The sequence below is a fragment of the Erithacus rubecula genome (assembly GCF_903797595.1).
Source record: "Erithacus rubecula genome assembly, chromosome: 15".
Classification (NCBI taxonomy): Eukaryota; Metazoa; Chordata; class Aves; order Passeriformes; family Muscicapidae; genus Erithacus; species Erithacus rubecula.
Window position 1 is genome coordinate 11096681 of NC_136667.1, and position 26156 is coordinate 11122836.

General features: G+C 40.9%; 1 protein-coding gene across 3 annotated transcripts in view; it reads right to left on the bottom strand.

The window, feature by feature from the left end:
- COL4A6 (collagen type IV alpha 6 chain) overlaps positions 1-26156 on the bottom strand; it is a 113159-nt gene that overhangs the window by 14872 nt on the left and 72131 nt on the right. For 2 of the 3 annotated variants that reach the window (XM_079318561.1, XM_079318562.1), the window contains 22 exons: positions 24887-25021; positions 23701-23745; positions 18036-18152; positions 17199-17267; positions 16289-16324; positions 15822-15884; positions 15157-15192; positions 14968-15009; positions 13372-13464; positions 12368-12421; positions 10933-10992; positions 10443-10487; positions 9390-9443; positions 8798-8867; positions 7979-8089; positions 7048-7197; positions 5840-5944; positions 4827-4987; positions 3684-3863; positions 2933-3116; positions 902-973; positions 392-499 (listed from right to left, as the gene is read on the bottom strand). In XM_079318561.1, the coding sequence (XP_079174687.1) occupies positions 392-499; positions 902-973; positions 2933-3116; positions 3684-3863; positions 4827-4987; positions 5840-5944; positions 7048-7197; positions 7979-8089; positions 8798-8867; positions 9390-9443; positions 10443-10487; positions 10933-10992; positions 12368-12421; positions 13372-13464; positions 14968-15009; positions 15157-15192; positions 15822-15884; positions 16289-16324; positions 17199-17267; positions 18036-18152; positions 23701-23745; positions 24887-25021 (1990 nt within the window). Of the gene's footprint in view, positions 1-391; positions 500-901; positions 974-2932; positions 3117-3683; positions 3864-4826; positions 4988-5839; positions 5945-7047; positions 7198-7978; positions 8090-8797; positions 8868-9389; positions 9444-10442; positions 10488-10932; positions 10993-12367; positions 12422-13371; positions 13465-14967; positions 15010-15156; positions 15193-15821; positions 15885-16288; positions 16325-17198; positions 17268-18035; positions 18153-22146; positions 22237-23700; positions 23746-24886; positions 25022-26156 lie in introns of those variants that run through there. The other variant, XM_079318563.1, reaches the window with a different exon arrangement.

Here is a 26156-nt window from a genome sequence, read left to right on the forward strand (position 1 = left end):
CATGGCTAAAACGAGTCTAAACACTGTGTACAGTGTGCCTTTACCAGAGTACCACAGGGCTTAAAATAAGTGCTACACTAAAGTTGTAGTTAATCTAAACTGGAATAAAGTATGTGACAATGGCCTCTGGAGAAACAAAGTGTTGACTTCCTTCTTTACTCCCAGTAGTGATGCAGTGTTACAGGCAGGTGATAAACATCCTGAATATTCCCTTTGCTTTCTTCCAAACTGGAGTCCCTTGCTTGCATTTGCAAGGAGCACAATGGAACACCCAATGAAGCATTATGAATGTATGAGGCAGAACTGGCCAAGAAGGTCTGATAATTCTTTTGATAAAGTATTGTACACATTGATCAGACAATAAAAAAGCCTCCAGCAACTTCCCTCTTACCAGGTTCCCCTAGCAAGCCTATTATTCCTGGAGACCCTGGATGTCCTTTAGACCCATGTAATCCAGGTTGGCCTGGAATGCCAGAAAAGCCTTTGCTGCCTTTGGGACCTAAGGACAAAAACATATTAATTAGTAATATCAAAAAACTAATAACAGAAGACAAAAACACAGCACAAGAAAATAGGATCAAATATTTTTTGAAAAGTTGCTGCTGGATACATAATTTAAACTAAATAAAGTATCAAAGGTATGACTGTTCATGAGCTACATAAACACAGAAGCAGAGGGTTTGTGTTCAAGGCTACATGAAGGCCAAAAAGGTACAGTCAGTATGATCCTCCATGGGATTTAGGCCAAGTCACTTTGGGTAAAAAAAAGCCATTGTTCTGCCAGTTAACCCTCTGGAATAACTATCACTTGGAGGAGGATTAATTAGGAGGTATTAATGTCTTTGACAATAAAAAGTGTTGCTTGGCAGTCAGCCAATGCATTACATCATTGTCTCCCTACCTGGCAGTCCTGGAAAGCCGGGAGTCCCTGGGGGCCCATATGCTCCAGGAACTATACAGGGCAATGTGATACCTACAACAAAGAAACACTGAGGTTTGCACACAGCCCCTTACAGAGACAGAAGAGGAACATGGAGTACCCAGATGTTTTTTACAGGACACATCATGAGTGCCTTCAAGTGAACTTACACACATAAAGCACTGCTGACATCTCAAATGTGTGAAGTTAAATAAAAGGCATTCAGAGCCTGGTAATTGTCCGACCTCATCCCTATTTATTGACTTGCTGCATGACCAGTAAAAGTCAGTACCTTTTGCTGTGGACTTCTTGTAGCATGAGACCCAGGATTTGACCCAGCAACTTGTCCTCCCTATGGCAGGGGCTCTGTGACTCCAACAGGTCCAGGCTCAGAGCTTTCGAGGTTAGTGGGAGCTGACAGGTATTCTTAACTGTTAGTACTTGAGCAACTTTCTAAACTGTGTAAAACCAGTATGTTGTTGTCTGAAATTCTAAAATAAATGTGCACTTGCAAGGTGAAATATATCTGTAGAGAGAGAATACTGACAGGTGTTTAAAACAAACTTCCCCCAGTAGGTTAGGGCAGAGATGTGCATGCATGGAGGGTGGAATAGCGAGGGTTTTTTTCCATCCTTACTCTCAAACTGCTTTTTCTACAGTCACCCAGACTAATAACCACATGGCTTGAAAGTTTATTAGCAAACAAGACTCAGCAATTGCAGAGCTCTTTGACAGACTTCCACCTCTTAAAAAAAGGCTCTATTTGCACTAGCAATCCCTCTCGAGTGGAATGAAATTCACGGGTCATTATCAGATTTGCCAGCACACCACATTTGCCTGAACAATCTCCAATACAAAAGAAACATTCTATTTCTGGTTTTCTGCAATCCTACCTGAGCCTGATGCTGAATGCTTTGTAAAATAAAGCATTAAGGTCCTCCTCTGGAAATAGAGTACAATAAAGAATGACATTTTCAAAAATCAGGCATTTGGGGTACATCTGGCATAGAAGGTGAAATTTTAATTAATAGAGGTCCATTCACATCCCATGACCTTAAGAATTATCTTATGCGAGTTTTCCAAAATGCCTCTGAACAAGAGCATATTCTGTTTTTTACATTATTAGTCAGCAGTAGAATACCTGAACAATGGATATTTCATGTGAGAATAACCAAAATGTAAATAAACTGCTTCTTTGTAATTATGTAAGTAGGGTTTACTGTAAAAGTTATATAATCTAAACTTTACCTTCCCCAGCTACTTTACCTTCTCACAGTTTGCACAATAATATCTAAGTACCAAGGAAATTAAACAATTAGGAAACCATAAAGCCAGGCATTAAAGTGAAATATAAGCAATTCCAACATTTTTAACATAATGCCAGGTAGAAACAGTCAGACTTCCAAAGCCAGACTGTTTCACCCTATTTTAAGACACAAATTTGAAAATTCCTCAGTGGTGCCTTTGACCTGGTAACTTCAGTAAATCTGTTAGGTTACAACATAAGATGTAAGCAAAAGCATGTACTCCAGCACCATTGGTTAAAAGCAGATGGGCAGTGCTCCTCATCTCTCCCATGACTCATCCCTGCTAACTCCCTCGGGAGGGGTATCTTCTGTTAATGGGTCTCAGATATCAGTGCATTACTATTTTCATTTGGACAATGAATTAGGTGTTTTCAAAAACCTCATTTTATCACTCTTCCTAATTACCTTTGGTATAAAATGGCTCTCCAACAATAGTCAGGGAGCAGGTTCATTTAATACTCTTAGTACTTCAGCACTGCTTGAGTATTTATTGCTTATTATCTGTGTCCTCATGAACATGACAACTTGAGAAAGCTGTGACTGCTGTATGAGGTCTGGTGAGCCCACAAACATGTTTGAATTAATTTGAAGAGCAGTCTTTAGCCTAATGCAATCTTCTGGCCTGCCCACAGACACAGTAAATTGAGTACCATTTCACTTGCAGCTTTACCCTTTTTAACATAAGAGCACACCCAGCAATACCTACCTGGAGGGCCTGGAAGACCTGCTTGTCCTGGAAACCCATCCACTCCAGTGTCACCTGGTGGTCCACGAACTCCACTGGGACCTGGGTATCCAATGCCAGGAGAGCCAGTTTCTCCACGATGGCCCTTGGAGCCAGGTAGTCCTGGCAGACCTTTTTCACCTGGGAAACCAAGTCCACCATCACCCTGTGCACAACAAAGACAATTACAGCTGAAAATCACAGGGATGTAGAAAGAATATCCACCACTATAATTTTAAAAAGTGTGTAAGAGTTTGCTTGATTCTGTGCAAGGTTCAGGTGAACCTGAAAAGATGCATTGAAACAACTGTAAATTATCCATCTTTATTTTAAAATGCAGCAAAACTTGGTAACTATTACAAAGAATATTTTATGCTGTATTTGCCAAAATACAAATTTTACAGATTCTGAAAGATATTTACTTTCCTTTTAACTGATAAGATTCTCTGGTGTGATTTTTTCATTTCAAGATTTCACACATAATTAAGCCTACAATGTCTTTTGTCTTCTAGGACTCAACATAGAACAGTGTTAGGGTCTACTGAAGTTTATCTTTTGATTGAGATGTTAAGAATGCCAATTATTAAACCTGACAAATTCGTGCTCAGGGACTGTGAGCTTTTTATGTATTTGAACATTTACCAGAGGGCTAATCAGGGCTAGTTTACCAGGCCTGGCCATTTTCTCTGATCCTTATTCCAGTAGTACTGCTGCTAAACTAATCTGAACTTACTGGAGAGCCTGGTGGGCCTGGCAAGCCTGGAAGTCCATCCCTGCCTGGGGTTCCTGGGATGCCTGGAGGTCCTCTGGGTGCTGTTGCACCACGATCCCCACGAGCACCTTTGAGTGTTGCATAGGATGGATCCCCTTTTTCTCCCTTAAGACCTGGAAGCCCTTGCTGACCAGCTGAAGCCTACAGACCAATAGATAAAGAACAAGCAGAAAAAATGTTTGCTTCTTCAAAATGTCATACAAGGACAGGACACAATGACCAGATTAGAAAGAATCTCCAGAGGATTTCCTACTGTATATATTGACTTGGGGGGCAGGAGGAGGAGGGAGGTGGGGGAAGAGGCTTGTTTGTTTACAGCTGTTTCTGTCACTACAGCTCCATAGTGGCAAGCCTAACCTTGGTAACAGTGATAGCAATCTTGCATGGCATCTAGGAACATTACATCACTCATGATACAATGAGATCTAAGTAATGAATCTTCTTCCCTATTGCCTGGTGTGCTGCACTTACTGACACTGATAAAGACACTCTGAAGACAAAAGACTAGTATGTTTATGGACTATGATTTTGAAAAGGAAATATTTGCAATGATCAATGCTCAACACTTTGGAAAATCCTCTTTGTTATGGTCGCTGTTTGATAAAGAGCAGAGCTCAACTCTCATTAATGTATTTAGCATACAGCAGTTAGGAAGCAGACTCCATCTGTGGTGTGCAGTTTTTACAGGGATGAGTAATAATGTGGAAAGATCTCCCTGTCTGACTTTTCGGATCTTCTCTCCGTGCACATGTACAACTGCTTCCTCAGCCAGCCTTCACTTAGGAAGAGCCCTGGGTCTAATCCATATATGGCTACTTCCAAGAAGTCCTGGGATGAATAACTCTTACTGCTTTTCTTTTGACTGATGAATGTGCAGTTCTCAGAATTTAAGGACCATTTGTTCTCCAATTTTTATAGTATGATAGTATCTCTACTTTGTTTATTTACACAGATCAGTTTCTAGGTTACTTTTTAAAAAAATCCAAACAAATAGAAGCAACTGTGAAAAAAAATGTGTTCTGCTTTCATTATGTTCAAGACTAGCAACTGCACAGGGCCACTCCTGTAATTCACAACAACCAACAAAAACTCTTGTTGCCTTACCGGATGGCCTCGCAGTCCTGGTGCTCCCACAGAGCCTGGGTCTCCACAAACACCCTTGGCACCAGGAACACCAGGGCTTCCTGATGGACCTGGTGGACCTGAGGTGCCTTTTAGACCAGCTCTTGTAACTCCTCCATCACAAGCACAATCACCTGCCTCTCCTGGAAAACAGTCAACACTCCAAATTGAGTTTCATTTGGATAAAGACCCTTTCCAGTTGCAAGAGCTCCAAAAGTAGTATTTAATTCAATTAAGACAAAGTGATTCTGATATGATTTGATTTTATGCCTTCTCTGTTCAGGTGATGTGAGTGCCAAGCAAATGGAGCTCAGGTTTTCTCCAGTCTAATTTCCATGCAATGCCTATCACCAAATAACCATGTGCAGCACGAACCTCAGCAGTTCTAGATGTCTTCCCAAAGGTTTAAACTTTCCTAAACAGAAGAGTTTAGGGGGGTTTTGAGGAGGCCTTGTGCATTTTTTAAGAGATAGTTATCAAAGAAAACAAATCCATACTCCCCTGCACAGTAGGTTACAATGACCCCCTGAATTGTTACTGGCCATGGACCCAAACAATCACCAAGCACAGTGATATCTGTGTCATCATGGCTTTTGCTGCTGGTTGTATAGCACACTAGGACCCAAATTCTCACCATTTTTAGCACAGAGGAGAATAAAATTAAGTTTTACTATCATTTACAGCCTCTATTGCAAAAAACAGTGAACAAGGTTTTATTTCTAAGTCTCATGGCTTTAAAGTATAACTTACTTAGCTGATTTTCTGGGTATAATATGTTTATCAGCTTATTTGCCTGAGCAGAGTAAGAAGTAGAAATAAGATTTTACTGAGTGGGCACAACTCTCTCTAAATTGCAAAGGCTGTTGGCTCCTTCAACCCCTCCTGTGATTTCTCATAATAAAACTTGCAACTCATCCCTTAGGATATTAAACACATGCAAATATGTTTCAGCCTGATGTCTGCTGAAAAGCTCTCTCAAAACAAGACTCAATTACCTTTGTAGCCCTTTGGACCCAAAGCTCCTGGAAGCCCTCTTTGCCCAGGCTCCCCTGGAGCCCCAGTCCTTCCACTCAGGATTATCACTGGGGAGAATGAAGGGCCTATATGCAGAAAAAAGGCAAGAAAAGGCCATGAGAAGGCTGATCTCCAGGTCATTACTGACTTACAAAATTATTGATGCAACTGGCACCAGAACAAACTGCAAGTGTGGACGTAACACAAGGAGATGGATCATGGTTGGTACCAGCCACGGGCTACAGTTGTCCATTATATTTTCTTCTAGCTCCTCACACAAAAAAGCAAAAGTTCTTACAGTGTGGATGCAACAGAGTTTCATTCCTCTACTCTGCCACTGCACTTTTTCACAGATTTACCAGCTAACTAAAGAACTCCCCAAACTGTGGACAGGTAGTGTAAAGAAGGGTAAATTACTTTCATGCAGTGGTTGCAGCTCAGGAAAGACAATGAAGGGCAAAAGGGTTAAAGAGACTTTCCCTGTCCCTCACTTCATGACTGAAGGATTGTTGTCTACATCTCTTTATATGCTGAATAGAATGAAACATAAGCTGATGGAAACAGCAGCAGAAAGCAAAGATAATCTAGCACTACACTGTGAAAACCTTTCCTCTCTGTGACACAGTAAGATGTAGTGCTGACCAGCACTGTCTGTTGCTCCATGGAAACAAACCACAGTCATCAGTTAAACATAGTCACAGGAGCTTTACAGACTCTGCAGGAAAGTGAGACAGATTTGACTAGTTAATTGACAGTTATTTCCTTATTTCCTTAGGTCTGTAAACTGTCTCTTCAGGCATCCTATCTGACTCCTGGTATCCAAACTATTTGCTCACAAGACAGACATTTACTTCAGGTGTTCATAAGGTCATGGTCTGTTCTTTACCTAAGCAAACAGGAGACTAGCCCAGACCTTCAAAGTCCCTTGAGTCATAAATTGTGTCTACACAACTTTGTATTTCAGTCTCTCAGGCTACCACGCTTAACAATAATTAGGTCTATTGTCTTACAGTTTAGGGGTGCCTACTGATATGTATAAATTTGTGAGCTACAATCACGAGGTGTAAGTCAAGCATTAACAATTTACAGATTAATAATCCTTGCTGGAAAAGAACTAAATATAAAAATTATTATTTATCCTATTTCACTCTGAATCCAATACAAAAACAGATGTAAAAATTCTACCTACGTGGTGAACCAGGCAATCCTGGTGCTCCTGGCAGACCTGGTAAACCAGCTCTGCCAGCAGGGCCTGGTATTCCAATTGTTGGTCTTCCTGGTTCTCCTACTTCACCCTTGACTCCTGGAATACCTGGAGACCCTCCAGGGCCCATTCCATCTAGACAACAATGAAACAATGAGCAGCTCTCCAGCAGCAAACACACTGAAGTATTTTTAATGTTAAGATAATTACCATTGTACCGTGAACTGCAATCATGTTAGGACAGAACAATTCATAATTTTACACCAAGGAAACAACTGGCTCCCATTTACACCTTCCTTTGGTCATCCAAAAAACTTCACAGCACTGCATTTAAGTCCCTATGATCAAGCAATTAACTGTGTAAGACTGAGGGGGGGTTATTTTCTGATTTTCTTGGTTGTTCCTAATCTCTGGATTATTGCAGGCCAGAATTTCCCAGATGACATTCAAGTAAAACAAAAACTTTTGAGTGAGATCTTGGATTGGACAAATAGGTTGCACCCCCAGTGGGTTTATCAAGCCAATCTGTTAGCCCTTTATATAAATATAAAAATTCATTAAAAATTTCAAAAACATTCATTATAATTTAAAAGGTAGTAAAAGTTCTTCCAATCAACACACTCAAAATGGAAATCAAACCACAGCACCCAGTGTACACTGCCACACCAAATATTCACACATGAAGACTTACCTGGGCTGTAATAATTGTGGAGCTAATCCAAGTCAACCCAATTGGCTTCCCTATGTGTCATCCCTGCCTCTTATTTCTCATACAGCAGGCTGCAAATCAGCCAGCTGAAGGAGCAGGTAGAGGCTTGCTCCAATACCTTCACCATCTCCAGGCCACTACCCAGAAACTTCTCCACAAAACCCACAGCAAACAGCCTGCCAAGAGCACTGGGAGCAGCTGCTTTACCTCTCTCCAGGCCTGGAAACCCTGGAGCCCCTGGAAGGCCTGGTAAACCAATGATCCCTTCCTCTCCTGGAGGACCAGGTATTCCTGGGTTTCCAGGGTCACCTGGGGCACCTATTAGAGAAAGAGGAAAACAAGGAAGAAAATATCATCACAATTTCTGCTGAAATATTGTTCAGTCAATTACTGCAGTGGCCACTGGTCTCACAGACAGCAAAGGCTGCCAAGCTATGAGCAGGAAGCCTGTTAGTCAAAGTCAGTAATATTGGGAAAAATTCCTCCTAAGCTGTTCCAGAGGTTGTTTCAAACTTGACTACATGTGAAGGAAAAATGAAACCATGAAATTTGTTCCCTTACCTTTATGGCTTCAGAGACTGTTCCCATGCAGGCCTCAGTCAACTGTGGCATTAATTAAGCTAATTCTTCTCAACAATATTCTCACCACATTGGACAACAAATTAAGCAGAATGACATTTAGAGCACCCTTTACCATACAGCACCAGGAAGCCATTTTTCTTTGGTACACGGAAGACAGATTGAAGTGTATCTACAGAGCAGACACAGCACTTGCCTGTGTTCACACAGTCTCTCCCAGGCAAGACATTTAATTCTGCCTTGAAACACATCATTCTGCAATGTGGGGATGAATAGCTTTCTTTAAATTCTGAAGTTATAAACAAAGAACTAAATATATGAGTAGCCAAACAATACAGAAATAAAGAAAAAATAACAATATACAATGTGGGAAAGTGCTAAAATGCAGTAAGAAAGAAAGTTGGAAAGTGCTTTAGATGAGTTCCAAAACAAAATGGAAATGTGTACCTGAAATGACTACACCTTCCCTGTCAATAATGACAGGTGGACCTGGGGGACCGATGTCACCTAATTCACCCTGTAAAGAAAACAGATTCGTACCACATTCAGATGGGTTATGGAGAGGATGCTGCTTGTCAGGAAGCAGCCTGTATTATGGTATGTGGCCATTCACTGAGTAACCTACACCTACAAGTAGTACAAGAAATTGAACACGTTCTCAGGCTTGTCCATACTTGTAGATCTGTGATCCCAGACTTCAGAAAACCTTGGCAACTATCTTAACATTGACTTACTTCCACCTAATCTTGCCTCAATAGTCCAATAAATATGGCATTGGTGTAAGGAGACCAGAAAGGCTACATTTACAATTCTAAATCATGAAGTTCAATGATTAACACTGAAAAATTATTAAAATACCCCAAGTATTCATGGCTCAGAAACCACTCATTTTTATGCTTAACAATAAAGTGAACAAGGAACTGAAGAATACTGAAAATGACAGTGTTATAGGGGTAAACAGGAGGTTTGATTGGAGCAATGATATTTATTTATCTATGCAAATACCTTAAAAACCCCCAACATTTTAATGAGAAGTTACCTTCATGCCTTCAACTCCATCCAGTCCTGGATAGCCTGGAACACCTGGATGGCCCTGCAAAATTGCAGGGAACAATGATACACAGTGAGACAGTAAGTGGCATTATCTTTTACCTAAAATATCTGCAGAGCATGAACTCAAATGACAAACAAAATTCTGTGGGAGTCAACCTGGCTGGAGCACACAGTCAGCCAGATTTCACCAAGACAAAAAACAGGCATTAGGTTCAAGCCCTGGGAAATATTTGTTTAAGTTAGGGTGAATCTAAGTGTTCTTCCCACAGTCCTTAGTGTTGTTATGTTAAGTGGTCCAACTTCTGTTCCACTATTGGTTACTCATTCCCCCTATATGGTTATAGTTCCAGAAAGTTCTCCCCCCAAGTGTATATATTGTCACTCCTCCCTTGTTTCTCATCCTCAGAGTTTGTCCCCATACAGTGTTTGATTTCTGGGCATCATCCCTGTTTTATTTTCCATTAAAGTTCTTTAGTTTTCGGGCCAGTTCTCTTGTTCCAGCTCCTGTATTTTTTCCATTTAAACGCTCATGACCTTGAATCCAAAAGTTTTGTTGCTGCCACTCTCACCACTACAAAATTCTTTGTCCTACCACACATTTGAAGAAGAATTAAAGAGAAAACTGATGGCATCAATTTCTCAGCACTCACAAAATACCAGAGCTCCTTGTGCTGCTGTGAAGATGGTGATAATTTGAGAGCAGGATGAAGATGTGCAAATCAGGATAATATCTAGGAGTTCTCACAGAACTGTAGAAATGCTTGCAAAATGAAGAGTCTTAAAACATTCTTTTCCTTGTCCCACACATTTTGGCCCCACTGTTTTCCCCTTCTAAAAAGTTATGGCACCAAAACATTTGAAGTACCACTGAGAGTTGAAGGATCTACTGTTTTTTGTGGACTTCCTACTTAGCTTAACTATTTCAATAAGGCAGGTATATTTATCCATCAGAGAACTTGAAGCCACAATATAAGGTGGGCAGTAGATCTTAAGGGCTTCTGTAGCTCTTAAGTACAGTAAAAAATAAAAGAAATTTCACCTTTCTTCCTGGAATTCCTTCAGATCCATCTAGTCCCAAAAGACCCTAGAACAGCAAAGACATTAACTTTTAGAGGCTCCATCTCACCTTGATCAGGCTGCATCAAACAATCAAAAATTAAAAGTTTCAAAAGGAGAAGCTACCACTGCTTTTCTTATCTCACAGTTATTAGCAATCACAATAAAAAGAATTTAACAAAATAACTGATAAAGCAGGCTTATATTATTTACCCATTGTTTTTCTAATTGGCAGTTCAAGCTAAGGAAGTCATGGTATCTCAACTTACAAGCAACTTAGGTGTTATTTTGTAATCACAAATAAATCTTACTGTATTCAAGATTTTCTATCAGACAATTTATTCTGCACACACAGAACAGAATGTCTTTGTCCTCCTGTTGAGTAGGAGCACTGCAGAGAATACGTCTCTTGCTGAAAGGCCCCCTTCACGTGTTTGAGAACAGGTATTTACAGACTTTGTGAAGTTACCTACCCTTCCACCTGGTAAGCCAGGCACACCTTTTTCTCCTTTTTCTCCAACACCTCCAAAGCCCTGAGGAAAAATGTCCACATTAAAGCTAGGTGATCTGTTTGGAATTGAACAGCACATCCCTAAGTATAGGGAACACAAACCCATTTATTTATACAAAGAGTACAATAGCAAGACAAAGGGAACTGGTTGTTTCTGCTGGGACTACTTTGTACCAGGAAGAAAAGCTTCTATCAACCAGACCTGGCAGTATGTGCAGTACAGTACTTGCTTTATTCCCCAAGACTTCCATCCATTTAAACCGTGGCGTATATTTCAGTACCAACTGTAAGCGACCCCATGTCATAGGCAGCAAAGACCTGCCAATGCTACTCTGTATTCTATTTTACATTGAGAAATTATTTCATTGAGAAATCATTTTTTAACATCAGCAGTTCAAGGGAGTTCTCAGAGCATGCTTTTCCCTTCCAAAGCCCAAGAATTATACAAAACTAGCATTTTCACGCACAACATTTGGAAATCTCAGCAAGAAGCATCAAATTCATAGCTAGAACACCCAGATTTAATTTCAGCAAGAGTTACAGTGGCTAAGCAATTTCCAGGATTCAATCTCAAAATATCTTACAGTTGTGGTTAAGTTTGTACATATGTTCAGTTTCAGCAGCTTCAATGGGTCTCTTGCGATTCATAAAGCTAAGTATGCTCATAATGGAACCTGTCCAAAAAGGCTGATAACAAATTGTGTTTCATGAACAGGTTTTTCTTGAATGTATTTCTCCTAAGAACATCTGTACACAAAAGAAACTGGCAAACAATTTATCTTACTAGTCAGAAGTTCCCTAAACTTACTGAACAACCTCTGTTTACAAAAAGTTGTAAGATGGGAAATACCTCTCTGGAATTCAGGAGTAAATTGTTTTTCTTAATTCATATAGAGAAGATGCAACACCATGTTGAGTTGATGAGCACTAATATTAAACAGCCCATTTTAACTGGATATATATATATGGATAAAAAGAAAGATCTGCATGTGCTTTGCAGCTTTTAAGTAAAATAACAAAATATATGCTTAGATATAATAAAAAGAAAAAAAAATTGGATTTTTAAAAATGTCTATGGGGCAAGGAACACTGCCATCAAGTGGCCATGCCACGGGTAGAGCTCTGAGCAGGTCTCTGCTAACAGCAGGCTGCAAGTACTGAAATCTGGGCAGCTTTGTAAGTGTCTAGTAGGACAGCATTATATTCTTCGTATCTACAGAACAAAACACTATCAGATTGCAATTACATTCTTCAAAAAGTCTTGTGAACATTTTTATCAGATTTTCAAAGTTTTTTGGTGCCTAGAGACCCCTGTAGAGGCTTTGTGAGCTATTCAGAGGTTGCTTAACCATCTAACCCCTATGAGGCAGATGTTACAATCACTCCTCTGTCCTTACCGGAATGCCAGGCAATCCTCGGCCTCCAGGGAATCCTTGAGGACCTGGCTCACCCTGGCGAGGGGAAAGAGACAAATTCAATAATCACTGTGCCTGTGAAGAATGACTTTCCCCTATCCACCTGCCATGCACCTGCCACCTAAAGGGAAGCTTTGTCATTTGTTTGTCAGGGAGTGAACACGGTTTGTCACTATGGGCCATGTCAGAGGCTCTCAGCACAGAGCTGGTGCATCCTCTGGCCACTGCCTGCGACAACAAAAGCAGCCTGGGAGCTGCTGCTCTACTGCCACAAACACTACAAGGCAAACTAGAAGCATTCATATCATCATCTAGGAGATGCAACCTACACAGTGCAAAATAACACATGACAAGACTACTTACAAACCCTAGAGTGACCCCAAAGGAATTGGGTTTGTTTGAGCCTCATCTCACACTTATGTATATTGACCAAATGCAACAATCTCTCTCATTTACACAGGGGTTCAGGCAAGGTCAGACTGGGCTCCCAAACCAGTTTGTATAAATCCCAGATTAATTCAGTATGCCTAAATTTCATGTGTCTAGAGAATCTTTAAATCAAGGACCACAAAGCTTTTATGCAAACAGTGAGGACACATCTCAGTAGTAACAATGCAAAGGTGAAAAAATCTGATTATTTCAGAGTAATGTGCACTAAAGCAAAAGAGCTGGAACTTCCATTTTTCTAAATTGATTTTTGTGCTTCAGCTGACACAATTTCATAGGTCCAAAAAAACCAAACTACTTATAAGTTTACTTTATTTTAAATAGCTTCTAGATTTCTTCTTCTGGAGATGTGTATTCTCCAGTGGTCCACAATGCCATGAGTTATGAATATAATTATTCAATAACCATTTGAAAGAATAAACAGGTACAGAATTTTTTTTTAATTTGGAAATATAACAGCTCTCATTGTTCAGTAATTTCATTCATTTTGAATGAAAGAGCATGGAGAGGAAGAGAGCATGTAAACTGAATTTACAGACCTTTTCTCCTTGTTTTCCCTTTGGAAATCCCATGAATTCCAGTATTCCAGTGGATGGTGGGGGACCTGGGGGCCCAGGCAGCCCTACATCACCCTGTAGACAAAAGAGAAAGATATTAATATAGCAGACCATATTTTGATTGTCTATGAAAATGGCCTACAAATCAGAAGAAAAAAACACTTCAGTTATATCTCATGTATATAAATCTGTGTGCCTGAATGCTGGCATGGGACTTTGGTCATGGGAATCAAAAGAACAGATGGAAAAATCAGAACGAACAACATGCATCTGTTTCCAAAGCCTTGTGGATATAAAACATGACAAGAAAAAAAAAAGCTCAACTATTGAACCAATAGGAAAACATTTCAGAAAAACTTCAGGAAGAAATATGGAAGAAAAGAAGAGAAGGAACAATTAGAATTGTGGAAGGAGAACTAATCAGCAGAATCAAGTCCCAGACTGAGAACTTGAAGAAGCCCTATTTTTGCCTGTGTAAATTCTGACACAGCCTGCAAGACACTCATTTAGGATAGTGAGACTATAAATTCATACCAGTTGACCCAAAGGATGTAATAAAAATCAGGAATAATGAAGTCATTGGAATAACTCAATACAAGTGGTGATGGTCCAAAGAAATTGAAAAGTGGAGATTCAAAATATGTCTAACAACCTCAGGTCTTTCTTGATAACCATGAAAATATTGCACTGACTTGAGATTTTCCCTTCTTTGTCTTGGGTTGCAATGCAGGATACAACCACAAGTATGTATTCTATCACCATCCATTGAAACCAGGTGGGGCAGGGCAGTTCTTTATCTTTTCCACAACCCATCCTTCCTCCAGGGAGGTATCTTTTGTTAATGGGCCATTGAGTCCCACTGCATGACTGATAAAATTACATCAACCCACTGGGAGATGATCCACCCAGGGGGAGGAACCAAGCATTTCCTATCTAGATGAAATCTGAGATTTGGAACATCAGAGCAGCCTTTTTCCACTGGATTTCCAGAAGATAATCAGATACTTCTACATCATCACTAGACCTTCGGAGGAAAACTAGACTGTTCTACAGAATTCAACAGAATCATATCTGTCACCCCAGGAGCACTTCAGCCACCATTTAATTGGGCTGCCACCAACACCCTGACTGACGGGGTGTCAGGTCGTATTCTGACCCAGTGTTTTAGGTTTTTTTTATTACTGTATTTTTATTTTAATTTTCCTAGTAAAGAACTGTTATTCCCATTCCCATATCTTTGCCTGAGAGCTTATTAATTTCAAAATTATAATAATTTGGAGGGAGGGGGTTTACATTTTCCATTTCAAAAGAGGCTCCTGCCTTCCTGAGCAGACACCTGTCTGTCAAACCATGACATTCCTCTTTGCTCAGAAAAGGCTCCCATCCTTTTCAGTGTACCAACAAATAAGAAAGCAGCAAGATTCTTTAATATTTAAACTGCCAGTCAGTCCAAGAGAAGAAAAGAAAAAGGAAAAGAAGAAAATGCTGGAATGTAGCCATTTCTTAGAGGATCAAGCTGTGCTGGAACTCTGGAGTATTACTTCATGCTCTTCCCATATTAAAACAAGTTGCACTTACCTTTTCTCCTTTCTCTCCCTGAAAGCCTAATCCCATGTTACCCTAGGAGAGAAAAAAATCATTCATGGATGAATGAATAATAAAATAAGAGCAACAACACCATCCCTATCATCTAAGTCCACTAAGCACATCTAAGCACTGTTAAACCCCCCCCAAACCAAAGAGAAAACAGGAAAGATAGCTACTTACTTTTGGACCTGGTGGCCCAGGGAGACCCACTGGACCCTAAATGTAAAAAAAAAAAAAAAAAAAAAAAAAGTAAACAAGATCAAGATTTTATTCCTTTTGACTTAATTAGGATGCAAACAATTGGAGTAATACTGGGATCTGCAGTGGTACCTGACCTTTCTTGTCTCCAAAGCAAAAGCAAGACATATGCTCTCAAGTCTTTACATCTCTAACAGCACAGCTCTTTGTCAACATCATTAATTAAGAGAAAACTTCAACTTAAACCCAACAAAAATGTAGTTTGGTTTTACCTTTGCCCAATAGAAATTCTCTAGCAGGGTCTTGAAAAAGAAACTCTAACATAGCTCATGACAACAAAGGCTCCAAACATCAGAGATCAGCCTATTCCCCCCAAGCCCTGAGATGAGAAAGTGCTCAGAACAGTGTAACAAGGTGTTTGCAGAGAGCACTGCAGAGTTCTGCTGAAGCCCTCTGCTGCTCTGGATTCTCCAGAGAGGAATCTTTGCTCTTGTGGTCAGATTAAACTACCCAAGACCAAGCATCCTATGCAAGAAGCCAGCTGTGCTCAGTCTTTTCAGATGCACAGGCTCATCGTTGTGACACAAAGACAAAACAGTTTGAACTGTTCTATCAAGTGCAACAGCACAACAGCAGAGGTCTCATACCTGCAAACCTGGTAATCCTATAGGGCCAGCAGGACCTATTGGACCTGGAAAACCTTTTGGGCCCTATAAAAAAAAAACAGAGGACAAATAGAGAATGTGCAGAATTAACCCTACCAAAAGTGAGTCTCAGGAAACAACAAGTAACATCCCCTAGTTAAGTAAGCCAATTTAAATATTAAAGCAATTTATTTCATATGATTAGATGTACTTTGAAAATCAAAGTTACATAGTTCAATGGTAGAAGAGAGTTTGATTTGAAAATGGAATAATTAAATAGGTAATAGGAAAAATTGGACTTCCTCTACCATAATGTGGATCCACTCATACCCTTACAAATCTAGAACTGCTACTGGTATTACACATGTAAATACACTTCCCACTAATTTGAAAAGGGTCCTTGAGAACTAATACCTGATATTGGTATTAATATTCTTTAAAATCATTATGCTCCAAATTAAATAACTTACAGGAACTCCATCCAGTCCAGGAAGACCATTTTCACCCTAAAAATCATAAATGCATACATAAAAATTACACAACATTATTGCAACAAACTATAAGGAACATCAAGCTTTGTATAAATAGAAAATAAATAGAAATATTTGCTGTTAGTTAATATTAAATCAAGTGTAAATGGGAAAATATCTTGAAATCTGTGCTTCCATATTTGAATTGGGTAATGGAAACCTCTAGAGAAATTAGAACCATTTTATTTATGGGTAACAAGAGAAAATAAAGTGGCATCAAAAATAATAATTACAAAATCACTGAAAATACACTATGTAAACTCTTACTATATGACTGCTATAAAATATGCAAAAATGTATCATCATAATATGAAAGTATCTTAATTTACCATAAATACAGAAGTAAATTAATAAAGACCTATTTTAATGTTATGAACTTATGAAGGTATATAATGTGGATAGAATTTTAGAAGAGTCTCTAATTTTAACCAGCAAAGTCAGTGTGAGAGGCCTTATATCACAAAGTTTTTAATATTTTCAATATTTAATGAAGCATGTATATAAACTGAGAATGTAACTGATAAATTTCTAGTACCTTCCAGTACAAGAAACAATGAGAGGAAGCTGGAATCTGACATTAGAAGTGGTAATGTGCTCTGAACAGTAACAGGATGAGCAATGTCCCAGTATCCCAGTACAAGTTCTCTTCAAAGACCAAGTAATTCCAGGTTCTGAGAGCATTCTGTGCTGTCATTAATGAAGTTATTACAAGGCCTTTTCCACACCTCTGCACTCAGACACTCAGGACTAATACTACAAAAAATCAAACCTGCAGTATCAACCCTGCAACCTGTGGGGCATCAAAGAGTTTCTAGTACTGCATTTTCTCCTGTGTGATGACAGGTCTCACCTTCATTCCTTTAAGACTGCCTTGAGCAAAAACAGGTTCTCCTTTAAGGCCTTTTGGGCCAGGACGACCCTGATCAAGAAAGAAAGAAAAAAAAAAAAGTAACAAATAAATTTCTTGGAAAAAACCTGCTTTTACTTTGAAAGAATATCTAAGTAGCATAATGAGCAAGGCAAACTCCTGGCTCCCACTTTTTCACTGTAAAAGTACCACCACTGCTGCTTCATTAGTTGTGCTATTATGAGAAGTAAAGACTTCCTGCAGCTTTAGAAACACAGGGTTCTACAAACATTTTTGCTGGTATTTTCTTGTTCATACTAGATTTCCCTTTCATTTTAGGCCTTTGACAACCAATTTGAACCTGTTTGACATGATATAACTTCCCTGTTCATATACACATCAATGCCATTTAGAGGGACCTTGGCAGACTTGAGGGATGGGCCCCTGTAAACCTCATCAAGTGCAAGACCCTGCAACTGACTTGGGGCAATCCCAACCACAGATTTCATGGCCAATGACTGGATTTAAAGCAGCCTTGGAAAAGGACTTGAGGGTACTTGTAGATGAAAAATTGTCAGTGTGAGTTTGCAGCCAAGACAGCCACCCATATCCTGGGCTGCATCCAAAGTAGCAATGGCAGCAGGTGAAGGAGGAGATTTTATCCACAGGATCTTCATTTTATCCTCAGAGTGGATATGAAAATTGAGCTCTGACAATTTGAATGAATTCACGATTCTTTAGGTTCTTTCTAAGTACTTGGCAGTTATTTATCCATCGATGCCACAGAAAGCAAATTTTGGTTTAGTGACTACAGAACACCATATTTGAGTTGTAGCATACAGGCAGTCCAGGTAGGCCAGGAAACCCATCTGGTCCAGAAATGCCACGACTCCCAGTGGTACCATTGCAGCCATCTAGGCCAGGCAGGCCTCTAGGTCCAGACTGCCCAGGGTGACCCTGTGTAAAGGGAAAGACAGAGAATGATCAACAGGATCCATTATTTTGTCCCCAGAAAACTGATATCTTCTTTCCAAATGGCAACACAAACAGATAGAACTGCAAAACTCCTGACCAAGTTCAGTGTATGGCAGAGTGCAACAGAACAAGCTTCTTTAGCCAGCTTTGTTTATCCTCCCTAAAGGTTAAGTCCTAGAACATTGGCTGCATTCATCTGATTACGTTTTTCTCCAAGGGATAGTTTTCTGCAGTACATAACTTGTGCATGAGTAGGTCCCAAAAGGGCAGTACTCATCCCACAGCAGTGTGAACCATATGGAATGTAACAGTGTCAAACAGCACGCAAGGGTGCACCTGACACCAGGAATGGAAGTTGCTCATGTCAAGGAAAGGGCAGAGGCAGACTCAACAATACTGAGCATTTATGATTTCAATCTGCTTGGAGTTTCAGTGATTTCTCTTCCTCTCCAGTGTGGATTCTTTCTTTTAACAGATCAACAGATGTTAAAGCTCCAGTATCAGGCTATTCAAGCAGAACAGCTTTATTTGTTATATTAAACATAAGACCTTAGGCAAAGCAACTGAGAGAAAGATCCAATTAAAGTAACATTTTTTAAAAAGCATTTGCAATGGCCAATTGTTAATTAAGCAGAGCAAAATACAATTGCACCCAATTCTGATTTCACATGTCTTTTCCCCTGGTATAGCTCTGCTAATTTGGCTGGAGTTTACTCAGCAAAGGACTGCAAAGGAGACCAAAGTTTGGCACTTCAGGTAGTTTTACTTAAGTGCCCTGTGAGTATTTGAGGGCAGAAGGCAGAAAGGCCTTCTGTCAGTCACAATGCCTAAGTGTCAGGTAACTCCTTTTTCTATACTGCTTGTCCTGTGGTGCTCAACAACAAAGTTTTAAGGCAAGAAGAAAAATTAAACTTATGAAGATAAGTATCAGTAACTTGGCAGTTCTCTCCCCCCTCTGTACACAGTGATCTTGACTCATGCCAAAAGTTCTTTTGTTTGATCCCAAAGATTCATTCTTAGGATGTGGCACTAAGCAAGTTATGACTCACATTAGGAAAGTAGAAAAAAACCCACAAACATGGATAAAATGGAGATAAAGCAGAACATTAACAGTCCTTAATGCCTGACACTTAAAATAAACACATTTGCAACACTAAAGTCTTCCCAGTCCAAGCCAATAGCATATACTGTGATGAAATTCAATGAGAACTTTGCAGTAATGCAAAGACTTTTATCTAAGGATCTTTAAATACCTTGAAAAAATGTGGGAATGCTATAAAGTTATAGATGGGAAGCTAGGGACACACAGTAGCAGAATGATTTTCTCAAGGATGCAGAACAACTTAGGCCATAATTATGTAAATTCTTGAGCTGATCTCAGCTGCTGCCAGGAAGGCTATTCCACATTGCTGCTCCCTCACATGTACCTCCTCTCTGTGCTGGCAGAACAGAAAACAAACACAGCAGAGAAATAACTGTTCTGTTTCTTAATGGGGTTAATTTTCAGTCAGATGAAGTCCTTGGTCCAGCTCATTTGGTAACTGCATTGAGATTTGTGCCAACAAAATCGAGAGAGACCCGATCTGCTTTCTGTCAGTCAACAAGGTACAAACTGAATCAATGTCAAGTGTGTCTCAGCTGCATGATTAAGGCAGCTCACCCAGATAACTATACACTTGAGATTTAACAAGGAATGAAATTAAGTCATCCTAAAGCATTGCCATCAGAGACCACTGCATTAACAGTACCAGTTGCTCTGATGATTAGTCTGCTTGTCAAAATAACCACATGTGGTGTGCAAGCAGGGACTTGCCAGGCCCTGGCAAAGCAACTGGAGAAGGCTGAAGCAGTAATTTACTGCCACTTACAGTTTTTTTTAGAAATTACTTAATTAATTTGACCCATGCAGGATGTCCTAGCGAAGAGCATCAAGTCTCTGACAGGACAGGCACTGACTACAGAGTCAGAGGCCAGACTTGTCAGTGTCTACCAGGTTTTTCACTTTGTTTACAGTATCAACAAAACCAGGAGCTATATGGGAGAAGTGCAGCACAAGGTAACCAGCTGCAAGGTTTAGTAAAGCTGAAAGGGCCAACATCTGCCCCTCAGTGTGAGACAATAGGGAGGCTCCAGCATTGGTGTAGGCTGAGACTGCCCATGGAATGCAGCTGCCGGGTAAGCCACGTCCTGGGAAACACTTGGGGTGAGATCTCCTGACTTCACACCAAGACAGCCTGTAAGAGGCCCAAAGGACTTTGGTATCCTCTTAAAATGTGAGTAGGGCTCACAGAGAGAGGACATAAAATATGCTGATCACAGTGATTTCTTAGTGTGATAAATAAATCTGTGCCCCTGACACTGAATCCCATGGTATCCATGTCTGTCATTCTGTGCCAAAGCATGACACAGACTGACACACAAGTGCACACACACATTCTATGTCTTTTGTTTAGGAAAACAATCCACAAGATTTCCTACTTTAAAGCTAATCTGCAATCAGAGTTCATAATTTTGTTTTAATACACTTATCTGAGGAAATACTGAACACCCACTGCTGACTTTCTTGAGTGTTGCTAAGTCCTGCCTTAAAAGAACCTTTTCCCAAGGGGTTTCAAATACTGATTTAAAGAGCTGTTTTGACCTGGAAAAGTGGTGGTTAATAGTTCAATTGCTCTCACCTCCTTTAATTCTGTCTTGGCTGATGGGACAATTGAACACAAGCATCTCAATTGACTAAGAAAGAAGACTTTCATAGACTTTACTTATAGGAGAAGGGTGATTAGTTTCCAGATCTGAGTTAAAACACAGGCTGGAGAGATGCTTGTGCCCTCTGTACTTACAAAAGGAAGCATTTGGTGTGAGACTGATAAGGAAACTTGAACTGGTTATCTGGGCCCTCTTTTATCTCACTCTTGGTCTTACACTGACACTCTGATCCCAAGGGGCCTCTTTTCTAAATCAAACAGTGAAAAGGCAATCCCAACAGGAGAGCTCCATGAATAATTTAAAACAGAGAAACAAATGCAATTAAGGATGAATACAAAATTAATTGAATAAACAGTTTAATGGGCTGCTAAGGCAAATGGCCTCTCCATACAGTCATTGCCAAGTGTTTGCATTTACTCTAGGAAGGTCACAAAATTGCCTCTTCATACAGCTCTGACTTTCATGGCACAGACAAGGGCCCACTTATCATAAAAATATTTCCTTATAGAACTCCTTGAACAGTTCATGAAAAGCTACATACATCTCCCAACTTCAGTTTCAGCCTTTGCAGAGGAGTCCTTGAATCTTGTCCAATAGGAAAAAATAAACTTCCCAAGTAGGGCTAAGGATTTTAGGGCTTCTTCTATAGCATGACATGAAAGTCTAGCAATAAACACATGTAGCTGCTGTATTTACTAGGTTAAAAGGATTAGTCAGGCCAGCTGCAACAACATGATTTACTTGCCACCAGCATTCCCCAAGGGAATTCTGTGGAATACCACTTCCCTTATGATCAACAGTGGGATTACCCTCTGAATAATGGCCTTGCCCATGGCCCATGACTAAACTACACCTGCCCACACTACCATACCTGCATACTACAAAGAATCTCTCTTCACTGGACTGGATGTGCAGATACAGCAATATATTTTTACTTCTCCCATCTTTCTCACACACATGCTCTCTCCTCTGCTCTGCATTTCACACATCCATGTAAAGTGCCTATATTTGTATACACTTCACAAAAAAATCTAAATTGCTCCCTACCCTGAAATGTAATGACAAAAGTAAAAATATTTACTCCAGCAGTGGCAGATGCTATTTTCACCCAAAAATGGAAGCATTTATCTCAGTGGTTATAATGTAAATAGTATGAACAAATTTCCATTTGCCCTTTTTCTGCCCTGCAGCTGTGGCACAGAAGACCCACAGTGCTGAGTACTTTGCTATTCACGACCAGCAAAATCTGCTTTTGTTCCCATTCACCCACCTTTCAGAATGTTGCAAAGCAGAGTAGATCTGCATATGCTGGAGGCTTTGAATCCTCTCATCTCTCTCCCCTGCTCTCTCTTTGGAATGCCTGTTGCTGCCAACTACCTGGCAAAGGCTGCTGCTGTATCTCTGCCTTCCCTCACTGTTGGGAATCCCCTTTCTCCAGAGCCTCATCTGAAAAAATACCCTAAGCACAGCATGTTCCCACAGTGTGTTCAATTAAATTAAGTATTATGGGAACAGCTTGTGCTCTTCAAACCTGGACAGTTGGCTGGTGGTAAAGGAAAAAAAAATAGCAGCAAGGGAGTAGAGCAAGAGAGAAAACAGGCAAGGATGAACAGAGGGGGACTAAAGAACAAGGGCCAGGAAGGAACTGGACTCAAACAAGCTCATTTACAAGGCCAACTGTGCATTTTCAGCCAATCTATGACAACAATTCAGTTTTTGATATGAAGTAAGAAAACACAGCTCAATTGTTGGAGCTCCTGGTCATCTGAGAAAGCAGGGAAAATGAGAAAGAGTATGAGCATAGTCTGAAGGGACAATGACACATAGGATGGAAAAATGACATCAAGAAAATAAAAATTATTCTAATATCAGAAGGAGAAAGCAGGATGAGTCAAACAGTGTAGAAAGAACAAGGAAATTTGGGGCAACTTCTAAAGCTGATCCAGCTAAAGTTCTCCTGAGATACAGCAAGATACCTCTGTAAAAATCACTGGAGGAACCAAGCAAAAGAAAGCTGGCCAAAACACTTTAGGCACATAATTTTTTGTAAACTGTCTCTAGAATCTAAAGTACTAAAAAAGGAAAGGAACAAAAAGTTCCTGATGATCAGGGAAAGTGGTTACCTACCTGTCACCTGATCTAAACCAGGCCTAGAATATAGAAGATAATTAAGGGTTATCTGGAGGGCCTCAGCTCTCATCACTGTTTTCATTCATGTCATAGCAAAAGATGATTGAGGGAGACCTGGTAAGGGCTATCACATAAAAGAAGGCTACTACAAAGTCAAAGTGAACAATCTTCTCTCTGTGTCCCTGCTCAGTAACATGAGAACTCAAGAGCTTTAAACTGCAGAAAGAAAGACTGAAGTTAGGCATTAGCAAATCTTTTCTAACAGAGAAGTTAGCCTCCATCATCACAAGGTTTTAAGAACTGGCTAGGAAACACATGCTAAAAATGGCCTGAAGCACAGCTCATCATGCCTGTTTGACTCCCTGAGGTCCCTTTCAATTCTGCAAGTCTATGATTTCATTATGCAGTGGGTTTTAGGCAGTGCTGAGGGAACATGGTGCTGACAGAAGAGCTAATCACTCGTGCAAACGATCCCTATGTAACTCAGGCTCACTTTCTGATATGTAGCAACTTCCTATTGTCTTACAAAACAGCAGGGAATCACCAGGTAGATAAACAAACACACCATTTTCCTCCAGATAGAAGCAAGCAATTCAAGGTACACTTTGCATGTGCTAGGACAATCTAATCTTGTTCAGATGCTTTTAGCTGTGATTACCATTCTGGTGATTTATATTTACATATGCAAACTTACTGGGATCCCGTTGATGCCCTGAAATCCTGGAACTCCCATTGGACCCTGAAGAAAAAAAGTACACATTATATTCACTTCATCGGTCTGTATATTTTAGTTACCTGTGAGATATTTTTCACTTCAACACCTTCAGTCTTGGAATGCTGCTTTCAAAACCAAAAGGAGCAAACTATCTCATGCAGATTCTCTCAGACTGCAGGGGTCAATGAATATAGGAACTGAACATTTGAACTTGACTGGATGCCAAATGAGTGTTTCAGGAATGTTTTATTCAGGCAATTTAAAGCAAAAATATAATCTCTTACTGCACATCTGGGGAAAACAAGATGCCGGGAAAATAAACAATCTGCTATAAATTTAACCCTTTTCTTTCCAAGAGTTGCAACAAAACTTACATATTTTTCTGTCTATACTAGGATAGGACCCCCAGAGATATGCAGACCACTGCATTAACTTCAGACTGCCCAAGCTGCAAGTAATACCACACCTTGTTGCTGTGCTCTGAATAGTAGCAAAACAGACTGTGTAAGCAGAATACCCAGCCTAAACTACTCTTGCTTTGGAAAGGTGAAATATATTTCTCCCTCAGTGGATGAAGAGAGAATCTTATGGCAAGTTTGTATTGCATATGTACCATTTCATGGGATATAAATGGTTCTGGAGTAAATGGAATTTTTTCAGTGCAATGAATTTTTTCCAATCTTGCACTTTGCATTCATTGACACCTACACCTTATGGGATACTCCATTTATTATGACATAGTTTATTGTATTATTTTTGTTAGAAATAACTTTGCACCTGCAAAACTCAACTGCAAATTTTGTTTAGTACCCATTCTTTTTGCTTTCTAGACACCAACTCAGGATCTTCTACACAGGAAGATTTCTCCCTGAAAAGAGTGTGAATAATAACCATGTACCCTGGTGCATGGGAAGTGACAGACTACTTGCAACAGCAATACTCATTTGGCTGTAGTTTACCTACCAGGATTGGCTATACTGTTCAGTAGCTTTAGCATCTGTATTCTCGTTCAAAAGTAAATGCAAACAATTCTCTAAAGAAACTGTTGAAATGCCATTATATTTTTATCCCTGGACATATACCCCAAGATTATTTTTATTCACTCAAAAATATATACAAGGCCATAGAACTATTGCAGGGATAGAAATGTCACTGTTGAGCCTACCTTGTCACCTTTCTGTCCAGCTGGTCCAGGAGGGCCCACTGCTCCTCTCTCACCTTTTGCTCCAGGCAAACCTTCTGGGCCAGTAAATCCAGGTGCTCCTATTGGTCCTTGAAGCCCAATCAGCCCTGGTCTACCCTAATATGCATTAAAAACCAGTCAGTGAGTGCATCATGTCCACAAACTCCTCTTTCCAACTCAACTTTCAATGCAATTTGATACCTCTGGGTAGTTAGGACATTCTAAAGTTTTCCCTGTCCATTCTCAGACAAAGACTACCCAAACCTGCACACAGGACCCAAGATGGGGCCACACCAGCACAAAGTAGAGACGGGAAACCACTTCCCGAAACTGGATGGTGATGATGTGCTGAATCATTAAGGTTAACACTCCTCCAAGATCAAGTCCAACCTTTGACTGAATACCACCATGCACACTAAACCACATTGCCAAGAGCCACATCTGTTAATTTTCTAATAATTCCAGGTATGGTGACTCCACTATGTTCCAGTTCTTAACTACTCTTGCAGTGAAGAAAATTTTTCTAATATCCAACCTGAGTCTCTCCGGCCCCAGTTGAGGCCATTTCTCCTTGTATAATCCCTTTTTGCCCAGAAGAGGCTGCTCCCCACCTCACCACAAACTCCTTTCAGAAAGAGATGAGGTCCCCCTGCATCTCCTTTTCTCCAGGCTAAACAAGCCAGGCTCCATCAGCCACTTCTCATCAGACCGTTCAGCTGCTTTGCTGCCCTTCTCTGGTGAGACTCCAGCAGCTCAGTATCGGGGCTCACAGTAAGGAATCCCCCTTTACCTGAAGATGCTGAGCGCAGGAAGCAGCAGCGCTCGGGGTGCCGCGGGTGCCGTGCCCGGCGCTGCCGGCAGGGGCTCCGGCTGCCCCGCGGGTGCTGTGCCGGGCGCTGCCGGCAGGGGCTCCGGCTGTCCCGCGGGTGCTGTGCCCGGCGCTGCCGGCAGGGGCTCCGGCTGCCCCGCGGGTGCCGCGCCCGGCGCTGCCGGCAGGGGCTCCGGCTGCCCCGCGGGTGCTGTGCCGGGCGCTGCCGGCAGGGGCTCCGGCTGCCCCGCGGGTGCCGTGCCCGGCGCTGCCGGCAGGGGCTCCGGCTGCCCCGCGGGTGCCGTGCCCGGCGCTGCCGGCAGGGGCTCCGGCTGCCCCGCGGGTGCCGTGCCCGGCGCTGCCGGCAGGGGCTCCGGCTGCCCCGCGGGTGCCGCGCCCGGCGCTGCCGGCAGGGGCTCCGGCTGTCCCGCGGGTGCCGTGCCG